Raw genomic sequence first — 17197 nt, 5'->3', positions numbered from 1 at the left:
TGGGACATTGACGAGACTATGTTTTAGAAATGAGGGTTTTTATGTCTATATGGTAAAAGGACTAAGAAACCATTTTTTGGGAAGATTGGATCCTAAACCCTTTTTGAACATTATTTTGAACTATATACCCATGAACATTATTTTGAACATAATTTTTGAGTTTATAGCCCAAAAAACGGGTCCTAATAGGAGATATAAACAGTTATACGAAAAATAACAATTATTTTTCAACCTTATACGAAAAATTATTTTGGACTATTATAGCCCATGGACTCTAATAACAATTATACGAAAAATTTCAACCTTATGTTTATGGTTATTTGCAAAAAAATGAAAATGAATTGAGGAATCATCTCCAATCTCATGACTATTTTGAGTTAAATATTTGGTTAAAACTCTCTATAAATTTTTCGTTTTAGAGAAAAAAGATTACTCAATTTTCTTCTTTGTTAGTGCTTATTTCTCTCTACTTTCTCTCTCAATTTTCAATCTCAAGCAAATCAAACCTTAAACATCTTCACCAGAACTTAAGCAAATCTCGAGCAGACCTTAAGCATCAATTTTACTCGACCCTTAACCATCAACAACTCTTTTCTCAAAATCCATACCTTAAACAAATCAAACATAGTGTTCTAAAAAAATCATGCCTTAAGCTTGAAGATTAATCCAATCCGAACTTGAAGGTAAATTAATGCGTAAACTTGATTTATTTTTCAAGCTTAAGGTCTTTGGGTTTTGTCGATTTCTTTTAAAGAGATAAAAGAGATGGGAGACCCTAACTAGAGAAGAGATGAAGAGAGAACTTAAGGGGTCGGACTGGTCCTATTCAGGGGCGGCCCTGACTTTTCGGTGGCCCGAAGCGAGGTCTGAAAATGTGGCCCTTTCTATCAAATTGTTTAACATATAAATGTATTTACATTGAAACAATAAGTATCGCAAAATATTTTCATTATATTTATATAACAAAATAATTTTTTTATAATTACAATCTGATGTAGATTGTTGCGGAAGCGTAAAAGTAATGGAATCCACCATTGTTATTAAACTAAACTAATGAAATAAAGCTGATGAAATAAAGATAAAAGCGATAAAACGATAAACTTGATTAATAATAAACGATAAACTTGATTAACAATAAACTTGATTCATAATATTCTCTGATCTGAATAACAAGGACAGACCTGACTTCCTTTTATAGGAACTTAGAAACTTCTAGATAGACTCAAATTAGGATTCCTAAATATCAAAGATACTCAAATATAGAAACTTCTAAACCTAGACTTAGTAGGAAATACTAAAACATGGAAACTCCTAAACTCTAACCCTAATGGACTCGGCCATGAGTCCCTGTAACTAGTTCGGCCGTGAGGCCCATCTTGATGGTCTCCATCATACTCCCCGACCGAGAACGAACTTGCCCTCAAGTGAGACTCAACAATGCAATCCTTAATTCCCACTTCGAGCGAACGGTGCATTGGGGTCGAAGGACACCCACTTGGACGAAATCATTAGCTTCAATCTCATAGTGCAAAGAATCTTGCAAAAATAAATGTAGGAAAGAAACTTCCAACAAATTGCAACATCTCCCGTCATCTTTTAATTTGATGAAGAAGACCATAAACACCACATAATATTTTATGGAAAAATCAACCTTGAATTTCTTCACTTGAACGATCTTCCCACGTTCATCTTCATGTTGCTTATAAACCAAACTCGAATATGGCTTAATCAAATCTAAACTAGAATGAACTGACCTTTTCAAGCTAAAAGAGGATACTTCACTTTGTTCTTCTTGTTCCTCCGTCATTGAGAAAATTTTATTTTTTTTGTCAAGAACTTCTTCAATACCATCGAACACGGTGACCGAAGTAACATTAGAGAACTGTCTACTGGATTCAATCTTTGTCTCCACATATGAAAAATATTCATCTAAAGGAAGAAAAACATACCTAAAGATGCTTTTCAATGTAGTCCAATCGTCGACGAATTTTTTTCCTTGATCAATGAGTCTCCATTGCATCTCGTTGAATTTTTCATAGACTCTTTTAGACAAGTGTTGTTCGATGACAAAAACCTTATCTTCGTCATGGACTTCTTGGTTTATAAACCAATCTTCCATCTGTTGAATCCAAAAATCTATATGATATTGATAATCAAACATAGGAATTTTGGAATCGACATTAATTTTGTTTTGATCTTTTCGATCAACATAGAGTTGTTGTGCATCTCTTAAAGGATCCCAACCTAAACGCGGAAGATTATTCCAACATTCAAGATGAGAAGTATTTAAAAAAAAATTATCTGTTCCCAGATTCTTAAAGCTATGAATACCAGCTGATGTAGATTGTTGCGGAAGCGTAAAAGTAATGGAATCCACCATTGTTATTAAACTAAACTAATGAAATAAAGCTGATGAAATAAAGATAAAAGCGATAAAACGATAAACTTGATTAATAATAAACGATAAACTTGATTAACAATAAACTTAATTCATAATATTCTCTGATCTGAATAACAAGGACAGACCTGACTTCTTTTTATAGGAACTTAGAAACTTCTAGATAGACTCAAATTAGGATTCCTAAATATCAAAGATACTCAAATATAGAAACTTCTAAACCTAGACTTAGTAGGAAATACTAAAACATGGAAACTCCTAAACTCTAACCCTAATGGACTCGGCCATGAGGCCCTCTAACTAGTTCGGCCGTGAGGCCCTCTAACTAGTTCGGCCGTGAGGCCCATCTTGATGGTCTCCATCACAATCACTGAAATTTTGTTCTTCTTAAATTTTTCGATGCAAAGTCACTAATAATCGTCGAATAATCAAGACGTCAACCATATCCTTCTCAATAGATAATATAGCTAACTCGTTTAACCTTTCTTCTGACATAGTAGGTCGAATATATGACTTAATCAACTTCAACTTAGAAAAACTTCTTTCTGCAGAGGCAACAATAACTGGTATCGTTAACATAATTCTATAAGAAATTCATGTGTTCGGTTAACAACCTTTCATATCTTTCAAAAAATCTAGCACTTCAGTTGGTCTTGTGATCTCATTTGGTAAAAGACGCTTCAACACTTTCAGTTCAGAAAATAAGTCTAGTCCGTCTATGTCATATGACTCATTATGCTTGAAAAAGGTTTCAAGGCGAAAACATGAATATCTCAAATCACCATCATCTTGTGAGTTTGACTTTTTTAACTCAAACAGAAAACTAAATATTTCTTTGTATTTCTAGTTTGCTCGAATCTGCTCGTAAATGAAGAAAGAGTCTGATCTAATATGCATATGTAATAATTAACTCTAAATGCTTCTTCAGGTGACATTGATGGATCTTCACACGCATTCTCGTCAAACTGTTTCTTTCTTCGAATAATATGTTTTTTCCAAAATGTTGTTTCAACTCCCATTTTAATGGCAATCTCTTTAGCTTCAACCATGCCTTCTTCAAATCTCACTTCTCTATAATCTTCAAGATAACGAATGAGTCCATTCAATTTCTCTAATGCAACATCAATATCTACATCTTCAGTTTGAAGTGTTTTGCTAACAAAGTTTACCTCAAACAATATATTATGCCAAATAACTATGCTCAAAAGGAATTCAAAATTTTCAAAGTGTTGTTTTAATATATTTTCGGCACCATAAACTGTTTTTGAATCATCACTTGTCTCCACCAATTCTTCCAAAGCTTCTCGTAATTGTGGAGCTTGAAACCTAATGTCTTGGTGGCCCTTTTTACTTCACATTTTTTAAATGGATTAAGCTTCTCGTAATCATCACTTGTCTCCACTAGTTATTGAATCAACACTATCTACTCTACTTTCCCATAAATCAAACAAACTGTTGGGCCCATCGTTCTTTTAAAGATCATCAATTTTGGTGGCCCTTTTTACTTAATATTTTTTTAATGGGCCATTATAATTTTTTTTAGAGAGTTAGACTTCTTATATATTTCTTACAGAAATTAATGTCTCGGTGGCCCCTAAAAGTCGGTGGCCCGAAACGACGTTTTGTTCGCTTTGGCTCAGGCCACCTCTGGTCCGACACATGCTTTAGTCCTCCTGGGGGTGGCGGCTATAGTTGTCGAGTGTTGACTACCGTCAAAGTGGCTGTGCCTTTTCTCTCTCTCTAGTAGATGTCACTTCAACGGTTCAAGTGTTCAACCTACTTCATAGTGAAATTCATCTGAAATGAGTTCAAAATGAAGTCCAAAACCAAATGAAACATAAGTTCCCTTCCCCCCAAATATCTATCTACCTATCCATTCACCTAACCGTCCATCCCCCACACATCTTCTTGTCTCTCCCTTCACTCCCTTCACTCCCCCACCATCCTTCTTCCTCCTTTCTCTAACCGGAAAACCGCTTTCCCAAACCACCTGGTGACCACCTGTTACCACTCTGTTTCAAAACTACACTCCATAAGCTTTCCAATGACGGAATACCGTATACCGACAATGAATTTATGGACAGATGATAACTCATCAATGATGGATGCTTTCATGGCTTCTGATTTAGTATCTCCATTTGGTTGGCCTCCTTCTTCATCAACATCAACAATAACAACTACCCAAAACCCTTCTGATTCAACCAAAACCCTAAATCAACCTCAACAACAACAACAACAACAACAACAACAACAACCACAACAATCATCATCTGTTTTCTTCAATGAAGAAACATTACAACAACGTCTTCAAACCCTAATTGAAGGATCTAGAGAAAGATGGACTTACGCAATTTTCTGGCAATATTCTGTTGATAATATGTCTGGTGATTCTCTTCTTGGTTGGGGTGATGGTTATTACAAAGGTGAAATTGATAAATCAAATAGGAAAACAACACCATTGTCTTTAGCTGAACAAGTTCATCGGAAACAAGTTCTTCGAGATCTTCACTCATTGATCTCAGGTGTACCTGCTAGTTCTGAAGATGATCCTCTAGATGAAGAAGTTACAGATACAGAGTGGTTTTTTCTTGTTTCAATGACTCAATCTTTTATTAATGGTGGAGGTCTTCCTGGTCAAGCTTTTCTAAATTCATTACCTATTTGGTTAACTGGAGAAGAAAGACTATTGAATTCATCTTGTGAGAGAGTAAAACAAGCTCAAATGTTTGGATTACAAACTATGGTTTGTATACCTTTGATTAATGGAGTTGTTGAATTAGGATCAAGTGAATTGATCTATCAATGTTCAGATCTGATGAATAAAGTTAAATTTTTGTTTAATTTCAATAGTCCTGAAATTGGATCTTGGCCACCAACAACTCAAGATCAAGGAGAGAATGATCCATCTCTTCTATGGATCTCAGAACCCTCTACTACTGTGATTGAAGGTAAGGATTCTGGTCCTGTTAATTCTAATACTCCAGTTCAACAAGAGATTTCCAAGTCGAATTCGATTCATTTCGAAAACCCTAGCTCAATAATTCACCACCAACAACAACAAACACAACCCTTCATCTCAAAGGAATTGAATTTCTCTGATTTTGGGTTTGGTGATGGAAGTAACAACATGAGGAATAACAATAATCATCCATCTTGCAAACCAGAAACTGGTGAGATCTTAAGTTTTGGAGAAAGTAATAAGAGAAATTCAGCTACTAGTAATGGTAATTTATTCCAAAATCATTCTCAATTTGTTCTAGATGATAAGCTAAAGAAGAAGAAATCAGTAACATCTAGAGGAAGTAATGATGAAGGAATGCTTTCATTTACTTCTGGTGTGATTTTACCTTCTTCTGGTATTGTTAAATCTAATGGTGGTGGTGGTGGTGGTGGTGGTGGAATTGATTCTGATCACTCTGATCTTGAAGCTTCAGTAATAAGAGAAGCTGAAAGTAGTAGAGTAGTAGAACCAGAGAAAAAACCTCGAAAACGAGGAAGAAAACCAGCTAATGGTAGAGAAGAGCCTTTGAATCATGTTGAAGCTGAAAGACAAAGGAGAGAGAAACTCAATCAGAGGTTTTATGCTTTAAGAGCAGTTGTTCCTACTGTTTCTAAAATGGATAAAGCTTCACTTTTAGGAGATGCAATTTCTTACATCACTGAGTTAAAAACTAAACTGCAAAAAACTGAATCAGAGAAGGAAGAATTAAAATCCCAAGTTGAATTGTTGAAAAAAGAGTTACTATCTTATAAAGATTCAAGAAATTCTGGGTCAATCTCACAATCTGATCAAGATCTCAAAATCATGAAGTCCCCAGATATGGAAATTGATGTTAAAATATTGGGTAGTGAAGCAATGATAAGAATTCAATGCAATAAGAAGAACCACCCAGCTGCTAGATTAATGGCAGCTCTAAAGGAGCTTGATTTGGAAGTACATAATGCTAGTGTTTCAGTTATGAAGGATTTAATGATTCAACAAGCCACAGTGAAGATGTCTAGTAGAATTTACTCTCAAGAACATCTCAGAACTGCTTTAGCATCCAAAGTTTCTGATCTTCGATGAGCAGTCGGTCGAAGATCTTCAAAGAAATCAGTGTACTAATAAGACTTCGGAAATTCTTAAAAACCCGAAAACGGAGCTCAATTAGAAATTGGACTTCTCACCGGATTACTAGTGAAATAGAGCGCGAAATGATATAGATAATCGAATCGAAGGAAGAAGCAGAAGAAGAAGAAGATTAAAGGGTTGTCATTATTTATGATGAATGGCTTGAACCCCTTCCTCAGAAATTTGTTCTTTCTGTGTGTATATATTAGCTAGTAATAGTATTAGAATTTGAATCTGAGTCCAGTAGAGTATTTATCATCATCTGTTGTAGTTTGATTGTATTTTAATCTGTTCTGTTTAGTTCATAAATTATGGAAGATCATCTCCAATCTTATCTATGAATTTCTTCCTTGTCTCAACTACTATTAAATCATGAACCCAATTTTATTAATGAACTGTTGGGTAATCTTTTTCACTGTCAACTTATTTTGATTGAATTTCCTCTTTAAATGAATCTCAATCTTACTTAATATTTGTGATTATATAATTAGAATCTAAATCTGATCAAAGCCCAGGTTTATCAAGCTTAAACTGAACTAGGGTTTATTATGAGAAAGGTCTAGTCCTGTAAAAATTGTTCTTTCATTTTATAATGTTTTTAAGATGATAATTTAATGAATACCCTTTCTTTCAGAGCCCATGATTGTTGACAGGTGAAGGAAATTCAGAATGATGTTTGAAAAGAATGGAGTAATTGCATGAATGATAAAGAAATTTTAATGAAATTAATTTTCTTCTTCTTTCCAATTTTCAGACAAGATTCATCTAATTTGGATACAAATCTGCAGGGGAGGTGGGCCTTTTTTTCTATTCTTTCTCCATTAAAATTGAAGCAAAAAATTTTGAGCTTTTTTCTAGCCTATTGTGTTTGGCAATATTAATGCAAACTAGGGTTTTTTTTCTTTTGTTACTTGAGTTTTGATGTTTCCTAACATTCTTTCAATTTCCCTCCAACTTGAGCTTCAACTTGTTATGTGGCAGAGGAGGTTTGGTCTTTTTCTTCATCAATTTGGTGGGTCCTCCCCTAAATAATTGGAGCTAGTTAAAGAAACATATAATTGATTGTTCCTCGAGATTCACACTGATTCAGTGACAGTCTATCAAAATGACCACGTGAGACAGAGGTTCCACATGGGGGGTAAGTATCACGTGTTTTGGGGTGGATCTCAATAACTTAACACGTTTTCTTATCTTTATTTTAAGGGTTATTTCCCTAATGGCCCCCAACTTTGTGACCAGCTTCCTGCATGGCCCCCTACTTTACGAAAAATACTCATATGGCCCCTTTCCGTTATAACACCGTTACTCTCTCTCTTCCATTTTTTTTCTCTCTCCTCCAACATGTTTTCTCTCTCTGCCACCTCGTTAAAACCAGCCAACTCATCATCTTCTCCGGGAAGGTCGCCGGCCGACCAATTTTCCGGTCGGCGACCTTCAACCTAAAAAAAAAATTATTTTTTATTTCATCTCTCCTCTCTCTCTCAAAAAAAAAAATTTTGACCTCCTCTCTCTCTCTCTCTAAACTCCGGCGAAGGGTAACCCCCTTCGCCGGAGTTTAGAGAGAGAGAGAGAGGAGGTCAAAAAAAAAAAATTTTTTTTTTGAGAGAGATAGGTCAAAAAATTTTTTTTTTTTTTTTTAGAGAGAGAGGAGAGATGAAATAATTTTTTATGATGAGTTGGCTGGTTTTAACGAGGTGGCAGAGAGAAAACATGTTGGAGGAGAGAGAAAAAAAATGGAAGAGAGAGAGTAACGATGTTATAACGGAAGGGGGTCATATGAATATTTCTCGTAAAGTAGGGGGTCAGGCGGGAAGTTGGTCACAAAGTTGGGGCCATTAGGGAAATAACCCTTATTTTAAAGTAAAAAAAGGACATGAGGTTTTTCAGCCATTGAAGTCATAATGAAGTCCACTCTCTTGTCTTGTTGTAGCTAAAGTATTGAAGCAATAGATGACCAACTTCTGTTTTTCTTATCTCAACAAAAAAAAAACTTCTGTTTTTCTTTTATTATTTATGAGGTTTTAAATTTCCAAGCTAAGATTAAACATAAAAAACACCCAACTTAATAGATTTAACATTTAAAATTTACGTATATAACATAGTTCTTTTTTTATTGAAGGGACATATAACACAGTTGGGAACGATATTTTTATCGTTTAGATATTTAGATTTGAAAAATAATGAACTAGAAACTCGAAAAATATGAGTGACAAATCTGCTAAAAATATTTATGATATTTTCTATGCAAGTAAGTATCTATACCACAAACAATATACATCACATTATATACTATGTTATTTTACTTTTTGCTAAATGGTCTTTGTAGTCAAATACCGGTTCACACTGAATAAAAAAGTTATTTTTAATCGTACAGTTTAGTTGGAGATAGCGAAAGTTGCCTATTTTTTTTTGTTTTAAATTAAATTGTGTTTTTTATATTCTTACCTCTGTCCCTGAGAACCCAATTATATTTCCATTCTATGTTCTACCAATGCACATGAGCACATCATAAGTATTGTTCAAGGGCGCCAAGGCATTTGAAAACGACAAAATAAAAATGTAACTATGTACTCCATTAATAATACTTTGACTAATCTCGTGATTGTTCAATCTCTACCATCAATGAGTTTGATAAGATGTCTCAGTCTTATCACCTATTAAGATTGCGTGAATGGCTTTAACATCTACTATGACTACAGGATTTTTACCACAATGAATATGTATATATGTATATGAATTAGTAAAATCGGAACTAAGGAGGGTAGTGGAGCGGGACTTTCACAGACTTTCATAGACAAAATGTCCCGTAGACATTTCAAGACATTTCGGATGAGTTATTATAGACAACATGTGTTCATAGACATTTTCAAGACATTGAGAGTTTGTAGACAAAATGTCTTTATAGACATTTCAAGACATTTGATCCATAGACAAAATGTCCTGGGGACATTTTAAGATCTTGAGTCCATTGACAAAATGTGTAATCCATATTATATTTGTGCTAATCAAAAATATATTTTTCGACTTTTGTAGACATCTGTGAATATTTGTGGACATTGATGGACATTTGGTAGACATTTATTATTTTAATATTATTATTATTATTATTATTTAATCACATGAAATAATATATTAATACTAACATTTCAAAAATATATTTTTCGACTTTCGTAAACATCTGTGAATATTTGTGGACATTGATGGACATTTGATAGATATTTATTATTTTAATATTATTATTATTTTTTAATTACATGAAATAATATATTTATACTAACATTTCAAAAATATATTTTTCGACTTTCGTAGACATCTGTAAATATTGTGGACATTGATGGACATTTGGTAGACATTTACTATTTTAATATTATTATTATTGTTTAATCACATGAAATAATATGTTTATACTAACATTTCAAAATTATATTTTTCGACTTTCGTAGACATCTGTGAATATTTGTGGACATTGATGGACATTTGGTAGACATTTATTATTTTAATATTATTATTATTGTTTAATCACATGATAATATATTTATACTAACATTTCAAAAATATATTTTTCGACTTTCGTAAACATCTGTGAATATTTGTGGACATTGATGGACATTTGGTAGACATTTATTATTTTAATATTATTATTATTGTTTAATCACATGAAATAATATATTTATACTAACATTTTAAAAATATATTTTTCGACTTTCGTAAACATCTGTGAATATTTGTGGACATTGATGGACATTTGGTAGACATTTATTATTTTAATATTATTATTGTTGTTTGATCACATGATGGACTTCAAATGTCTCTTGTTTTTTGAAAGACATTTTGGCTTCCAAATTTGTCCCAAATCCTTCACAAATTCATCAAACTATGAAGTTCACCAAAGTCTGGGACATATTTTGTCTACAATCGAATGCCTCAGACTTTCGTAGACTCTCAAATGTCTGGATTTGAATGCCTCAGACTTTCGTGGACTCTCAAATGTCTGGATTTGAATGCCTCAGACTTTCGTGGACTCTCAAATGTCTGGATTTGAATGCCTCAGACTTTCGTGGACTCTCAAATGTCTGGATTTGAATGCCTCAGACTTTCGCAGACTCTCAAGAGTCCGCGAAAGTCTTGCTCCACTACCCCCCCCCCTAAACAAAGCTAACTACATGTAACTTTTTCGCAATTTCACTACGAATGGGGGCTTAGGGTGAGATTTCTATAGTGTGAGCCACACGACTACCTTCACGGTGGCAAACCTGTAATTCTCTCTCGTAATTGATATGAGGGCACGTATCTCTTGAATCTAATCTTTTAAACGCCACAGTGCTACTTGACTGCCGTCGAATAGTAATCCAACAAGAGTCTATGAGTCGCTTTCCACTATAAAATCAAGTAACCCTAAAGAGTTCGCTAACTCAAACCTTAAGAGAAAGGCTTGAAGCTCACCATGAAGCGCCGATTTAGGCAGAAGTTACACTTCATGGATGAGATTATGAAACCATCTAATGTTTTTACTTTTGTCATATTTGATCCCCTAACTGAGGTATAAGCATCATCTGATGATACATAGAATGATCAACTGTTGACTGACATCAAGAAGTCAAAAATATACTAGAAGTCCAACGGGTCAACCCAACTCAAGGCAACTGGACCGCTAGGTCCAAAAAGATCTGCCACCTAAGTCCAAAACTGGGAGGTCGACCAAATCATTTATGGAGCTCTAGCCTTGTTCTGCCTAAAAGACAACCAGGTCAGCGCTGAGATTCTCAAGAAGTGTAGAAGGGTCCACGTAAGCAAGAGATGCCTTACGTCGTGAACAAGGGAAGGCAGAAACGCACCGCACACTTACCGACTTAATCCCGCATCTTCTTAAAGATCTCAGACGGGTATGAATTATGATCTTAAGTTTTTGCCTGACTTGCACTTCAAGAGTCTCAAAGGAGGAAACATCTCCTTAAAGATCTATCAACTCGGAAGGATATCTACGAAGTATCCTTGAATTTAGGAACTTCTAAATATCCAAGATACGAATAAACTCAAAAGGAAACCCTAAGTCTCCTAGCTACCGAAGAGTAGTCTTAATCCGAACGTTGGATCAAAATCGTTTCATCCACACCGTCTATCACAACCCGTCCAAAGCATACTATAAAAAGGCATCATAACACCTTCAACAAGGTAAACTCATTACGTTCCCCAAGGATCAATCAATACTCAATTCTTTAACTGCAAAGGACAATCTGACTGTCTTGAGCGTCGGAGAAGCTCACGAACTCTTTACAAGTTTCTCCCCAAAGTTTCTAAGAGCGAGGAACGGGAATTAGGAGAAGCAGTATCATTTACCCAGGCAAAATCTCAATCAAACAGACGATACAACATCAAGGTCTTTATTTCCTTACTGATAACAGAGATAGTCATTTTTTGACATCAGCACCATTAATTGTGATTTTGATTTTACCTAGAGGAGGTGGAGTCCACTCTTCTACCTGCGAATTAATGGACTAGAGATCTAAGAGATGAGGGTGATACCTGAGGTCTTTTTGGATTTTGCAATGAATCTGTTGGATAATCAGGGTTTCGACGCAACTTATTTTCTGCTTTCCACCCGCTCCAAAGGAGATGAGTATATCTAAACCACCAAATTCGAGGTTCTATATAACAAGACTGATAAAATTTGATAAAATTTGTATGCATTGTTACCATTGTACAACATCTCACACCCAACAAAACCGTCTTAACTAAAAAAACAGAACTAAAAAAATAAATAAATAAAAATAAAAAAGTAAAAAAAAAATAAGAACGGTTACCTTTTATGAATTGTTTGGAATTAGGGAAATGGACAGAAACAAGGGAAGAAAATTCAGTGAATTTGGTTAAAAGCAAGAAAGAGACACAGAGGGTAAACGAAAGAGAAAGGATGAAGATAAATTGGAAGTAGGCCATGTATTATGTGTGTGGGTCCCTTTTTTCTTTCTTTCTCTATATCATGTTTCCCCCATTCTTTCTATCTGGACTGAAAGAGTCATGTTAATTAATGGACCGCGATAATGAAACCAATTCACCCACCCAAATGTCCTTGGTTGGATTTTGGACTACTTTATTATTGAATTTTTTGATGAAAGACCCAAATTTTGGACCCAAATACAAAAAAAAACCCAACCGGGATTATTAACCCACCCAAAACCCAATAATCAACTAATATCTCAAATCAAACCCAAATACACATCCCAATGCTCAATCCGGACCCAACTCATATCTCTAAGACCTAATAGTTTCTTTTAATCCCTCTTTTGCCCTCCTATATATATCCAACAACTCTCTCCCTCTATAAGAAACATAAACTTTCTCTCTCCTTAATATCTCTCTCTCACAAACTAAATATTTTTCTCTCTCCATAATCTGTTTCACTTTCTCTCTCTACCTAGCACAAACCCAAACCCTCTTTTCTCTCTCGAATCTCACCGACCATCATCTTCTTCAATCATCATCTTCATCTCTATACAGTTATCATCTTCTTCAATCATCATCTTCATCTCTCTACAGTCATCATTCTTCAACCCTCTTCATTACCTCTTTCTCTCTCTAAATTTTTTTTCCAGATTTCTCTCTCTACATAAACTTAAACCCTCTTCAAGAACATTCATTATCTTCCTTTATTTTCAATCATCTTCATTCATCATCTTCAGTCATCATCTTTTTCGTTTGAGCGACCTTCATCATCTTCTTCGTTTGAGCAACCTTCATCATCTTTTATCTTCAATCATCATCTTCTTTAATGGAGGTTAAAAAAATTTTAAATCTGATTTTAGGATGTTTTCATGGTGTTTTCATAGTTTTGTAGAGAGTTAAATATATAGATTTGTAGATCTACTTATTTGAAGCTCTATTGGTAAGGTTGTTCTTGGTTTTAGGGTATTTTCATGGTGTTTTCATTGTTGTTCCGTACAGATTTGTTAATATTAGCAACAACTTCTCGTTTTATAAGCAACACTTTACAGTTTGTCTAAACATTTTACGGGATGTGGTAACACTATTCCGTACAGTTATGTTAACAGTAGCAACTGGTTCTCGTTTTGTTAAAAACACTTTACAATTTGTATTAACATTTTAAAGGATGTGTGAACATTTTGAAAAATGTTCACCAGAATTTTGTATTAAAGATGTTCAGACCCGTCTAACATTTTCTAAGCATTTTAAGCAGTGCCCAAACATTTGTTAAATTGCAAAGCAGAATTCAATTTAAAATACCTACACTTCTTCGCTGATGAGAGAACTTTTGATTTTGAAACGGACATACTCCGTCGTTGTGTAACATTTCTGAAATGGATGAAGATTAGGTAACTTGCATGCTACATTATACATAATGCTCGAGGAACTTGCATGCTACATTATACATAATGCTCGAGGTAACTTGCATGCTAGAGGACATTTCAAAAATCTTATGCCACTGTTTTCTCCAAATTTTAATTTTTTTCACAGAACCTTATGTAATTCCGTATGCATTCCTAAACATTATGCAAAATGTTTAGGAATGCATCTTACCTTGGTATGTGATTCAGTCATTTTTAATATTTTTTTTGCCTTTTTTACTAGGCCCTGCAGTTGTTGTCTCTTCACTAGCCCTCTTTCTAGAGCTAGCTCTTTGTACAACCTATTGTCTTGCTGCTGCTGCTTCTCTTTTTTAAATGTTTTGCACAAAATGTTTCTACACAACCCAAAATGTCAGAAACATATCAATTTTTACTCATTAATAACCACAAAATCCATCAACACCCCACTAAATGTTAAAACATAAACCAAATTGTCTGCCACATTGACCAATAACATCACTGCAATAATCAAGTAAAACTCCCAAAAATCATAAACAAAGTACTAAATGTCTCAACATAACCCCAATTTCTGGAACACAACCCAAATTGTTAAAACAACCCATTCATTTCATCAACATTCCTGAGAACAAAAACTGGACTACAAATGCTTCCAAATTGTCCCTTGCTACCTTGTGAACTGCTTTCAAATTACCTTTTATGAATTGTTTGGAATTAGGGAAATTCAGTGAATTTGGTTAAAAGCAAGACAGAGACACAGAGGGTAAACGAAAGAGAAAGGATGAAGATAAATTGGAAGTAGGTCATATATTATGTGTGTGGGTCCCTTTTTTCTTTCTTTCTTTCTCTATATCATGTTTCCCCCATCCTTTCTATCTGGACTGAAAGAGTCATGTTAATTAATGGACCGCGATAATGAAACCAATTCACCCACCCAAATGTCCTTGGTTGGATTTTGGACTACTTTATTATTTGAATTGTTGCTAAATTCTGTCAAATTTTCTTGCCAATATTAAAGGATCGACTTGATTTGGACCTTTTCTTTTTCTTTCTTTTTGTTGTTAAAGTGGACCTCTATCTTCATCAAAAATCAAAATATTATTTCACATGTATCATGTTGCATAAATGACAGAATTACTTGTTGGCTGGAAGAAAAAGGGTCGACCACATGTCCATGTTAATCAGGCCGGCCAAATTCTCACGCCAAATAGTGGATCATTGGAACCATATATTCTTCGATTGCCCTTTCACCAAAGTTGTTTGTTATATTCTCCCTACGTGTCAAGAAAAACTTCAATGCACGACTCAAGAAAAATTCTAAATATCACATGTGTCAAGTGTGAAAAATGGATTTCTTAATGGTATCTTTCCTATTTGGCTATTTAGAGATACTTCATTGAGAAAAATTTTCCAATGCAACACAAAAAAAAAAACTCTAAAAACCTATATTTTAATGTAAAATTAACTGATTTGTTTATGTGGCACTTAGATATCCTCAAGAGAACACTCTAAATTTAGAGTGTCCGCTTAAGGATCTCTAAAATAACTACCGTCACCTCATTTTAGAGATCTAAATTAAGTGTTGCATTGGAGATAGATTTGAAGAGAAACTCTAAAAAATCCTTTGTGACACTCTAAAATTTAGAGTTTGAGTTTTGCAATGGAGATGCTCTAAGGATAGAGTCACTTGAAGGAGAAAACTTCATAGATTTCATGAAAATATCAATGGTGATTGATGAAGACTACAATCATTTTTTTTTTTTTTGAGAAATCTACTATGATCTATGTTATCGTAACAAGACATTGATACATCAGCACAATAACTGCTGAAATACTATTGAGCCTAAAGTCCAGCGAATTAAATGGCCTATTACCTACATAACTATTTTACTTATATTCAAATTCAATATTCCTATATTTGCACTTCCATGAGATCGAACCTGGGAACTCTGCATTGCAGAATATATGATCAGACCAACAGGGCTACTAGTGGTTGGCAAGACTACAATCATTTCTTACTTTACATTACAACATTAATGGGGGATGATTTGGAAAACAAAATGGACTCTTCCTCCACCCAACATGATCCAATGCATTTTTGATGTCTCATTCACAAAAGTTAGTGAAGAAGTAGAAATAAGAATGATATTTCATGATAAACTATTTAATTGCATTGCAGGAAAAACCTCCATCGTCTCATGGCCAACAGTAGATGGAAGCCGTGACTGCTTATCATGCACTCATCATGACCAGAGACAACAATTCTATAAACCTCCTATTAGAAAGAGACTCTAGCACGTTATTGAAGGACTCAATGGTAATACCGGTGATGCACAATTGACTAGTCAAAAGACTATAGCATCGATGTAGGCACTTAGACAATCTTTTGATATTGTCTTGTAAATAGATCAACTAATAACAAAGCCGAGGAGCTCGCAGAGCAAACCAGATGTTTAAATCTTCCTCAAGAATGGCACTCTGTTAGGCCAAACTCGGAAACAAACTGCGATGTTGTATGGGGTGATGTATTAAGAGGCTGCTTTAAACATTTATAGTGGGGCGCCTATAGAACTTCCGATAAGAAAAGCTAGTAACCCAAAGAGGCTTACCCAAATTACATTGTCTCTTCCCTTTGCTTTTATCTTTCTCTATGTGGACAATGTATCTCATAAATCCAATCTAACTATGTTGCTCATAAACTTATTGATTTTAAACCCGAATTTTCTTTTCATTAGAACGGAAGGAGATAAACTTTAGTTCTAAATTCAAGTAAAGCCCACGAATACATCGACATGCAGAGCGACCCTAGCTAATGGATGATGAGTGAAGCCCACTCAAAAATAAGAACAAAGTTCCTAGCTCTATGTTACCATCCATTGTTTCAAGCATAGGGCCCCTATCACCCATCTCTATTAATAGCAATAAATTCTAAAAATAGAATAGGTAAACCATATTTGTAGGATAAACAAATCCTAAAAAAAAAACAGCCAATATCTACACAAATCAAAACAGAGTTGCACCAATTTTATCACCCTTGAAAACACCTCAAACAAGATAAATTTCAATTTCCCCATTCCTCTATCTCTTCTTTCTCCTTCATTAAAACCTCAAATTTTCAATGTAAATCCCCTCTCATTACCTCCCCACAATATCAACCCTATTTTGCTACCAATATTTTTCCTTAATCATCACCTCACAAAACAAAGTAGAATCTATTTTTTTAATAATAGGATGAGTTCGTCATGTTTGAGTTGCCAAAATTCAAAAAGGGTCGAAGGGGAATCTGAATTTGGATTGAGATTATGTTGCATTGGGGTTGATCGGAGTTGGTCCGGAAATCTAACACCACCACCTTACCAACAGATC

At 34.4% G+C, this 17197-nt stretch overlaps 2 protein-coding genes across 2 annotated transcripts in view; one reads left to right on the top strand and one right to left on the bottom strand.

The window, feature by feature from the left end:
- The window catches only part of LOC147569825 (uncharacterized), a 41466-nt gene extending 38968 nt beyond the window's left edge, over positions 1 to 2498 (bottom strand). Inside the window, exon 1 of the mRNA XM_086656350.1 lies at positions 1102 to 2498. Within this exon, the coding sequence (XP_086512476.1) occupies positions 1421 to 2380 (960 nt within the window). The 5' untranslated portion in view covers positions 2381 to 2498 and the 3' untranslated portion in view covers positions 1102 to 1420. The remainder of the gene's footprint in view (positions 1 to 1101) is intronic.
- Positions 2499 to 4112: 1614 nt separating this feature from the next.
- LOC147569824 (transcription factor MYC2-like) lies at positions 4113 to 6926 on the top strand. The gene has a single exon (XM_086656348.1). It carries the CDS (start codon positions 4443 to 4445, stop codon positions 6462 to 6464), a length of 2022 nt encoding a protein of 673 aa, XP_086512474.1. The 5' UTR covers positions 4113 to 4442; the 3' UTR covers positions 6465 to 6926.
- Positions 6927 to 17197: the final 10271 nt, after the last annotated feature.

This window comes from Eschscholzia californica, unplaced genomic scaffold, assembly GCF_041429995.1.
Source record: "Eschscholzia californica isolate CP2 unplaced genomic scaffold, dmEscCali1.0.p SCAF_1, whole genome shotgun sequence".
Classification (NCBI taxonomy): domain Eukaryota; kingdom Viridiplantae; phylum Streptophyta; class Magnoliopsida; order Ranunculales; family Papaveraceae; genus Eschscholzia; species Eschscholzia californica.
This window is presented reverse-complemented; position numbering and strand designations above follow the sequence as displayed.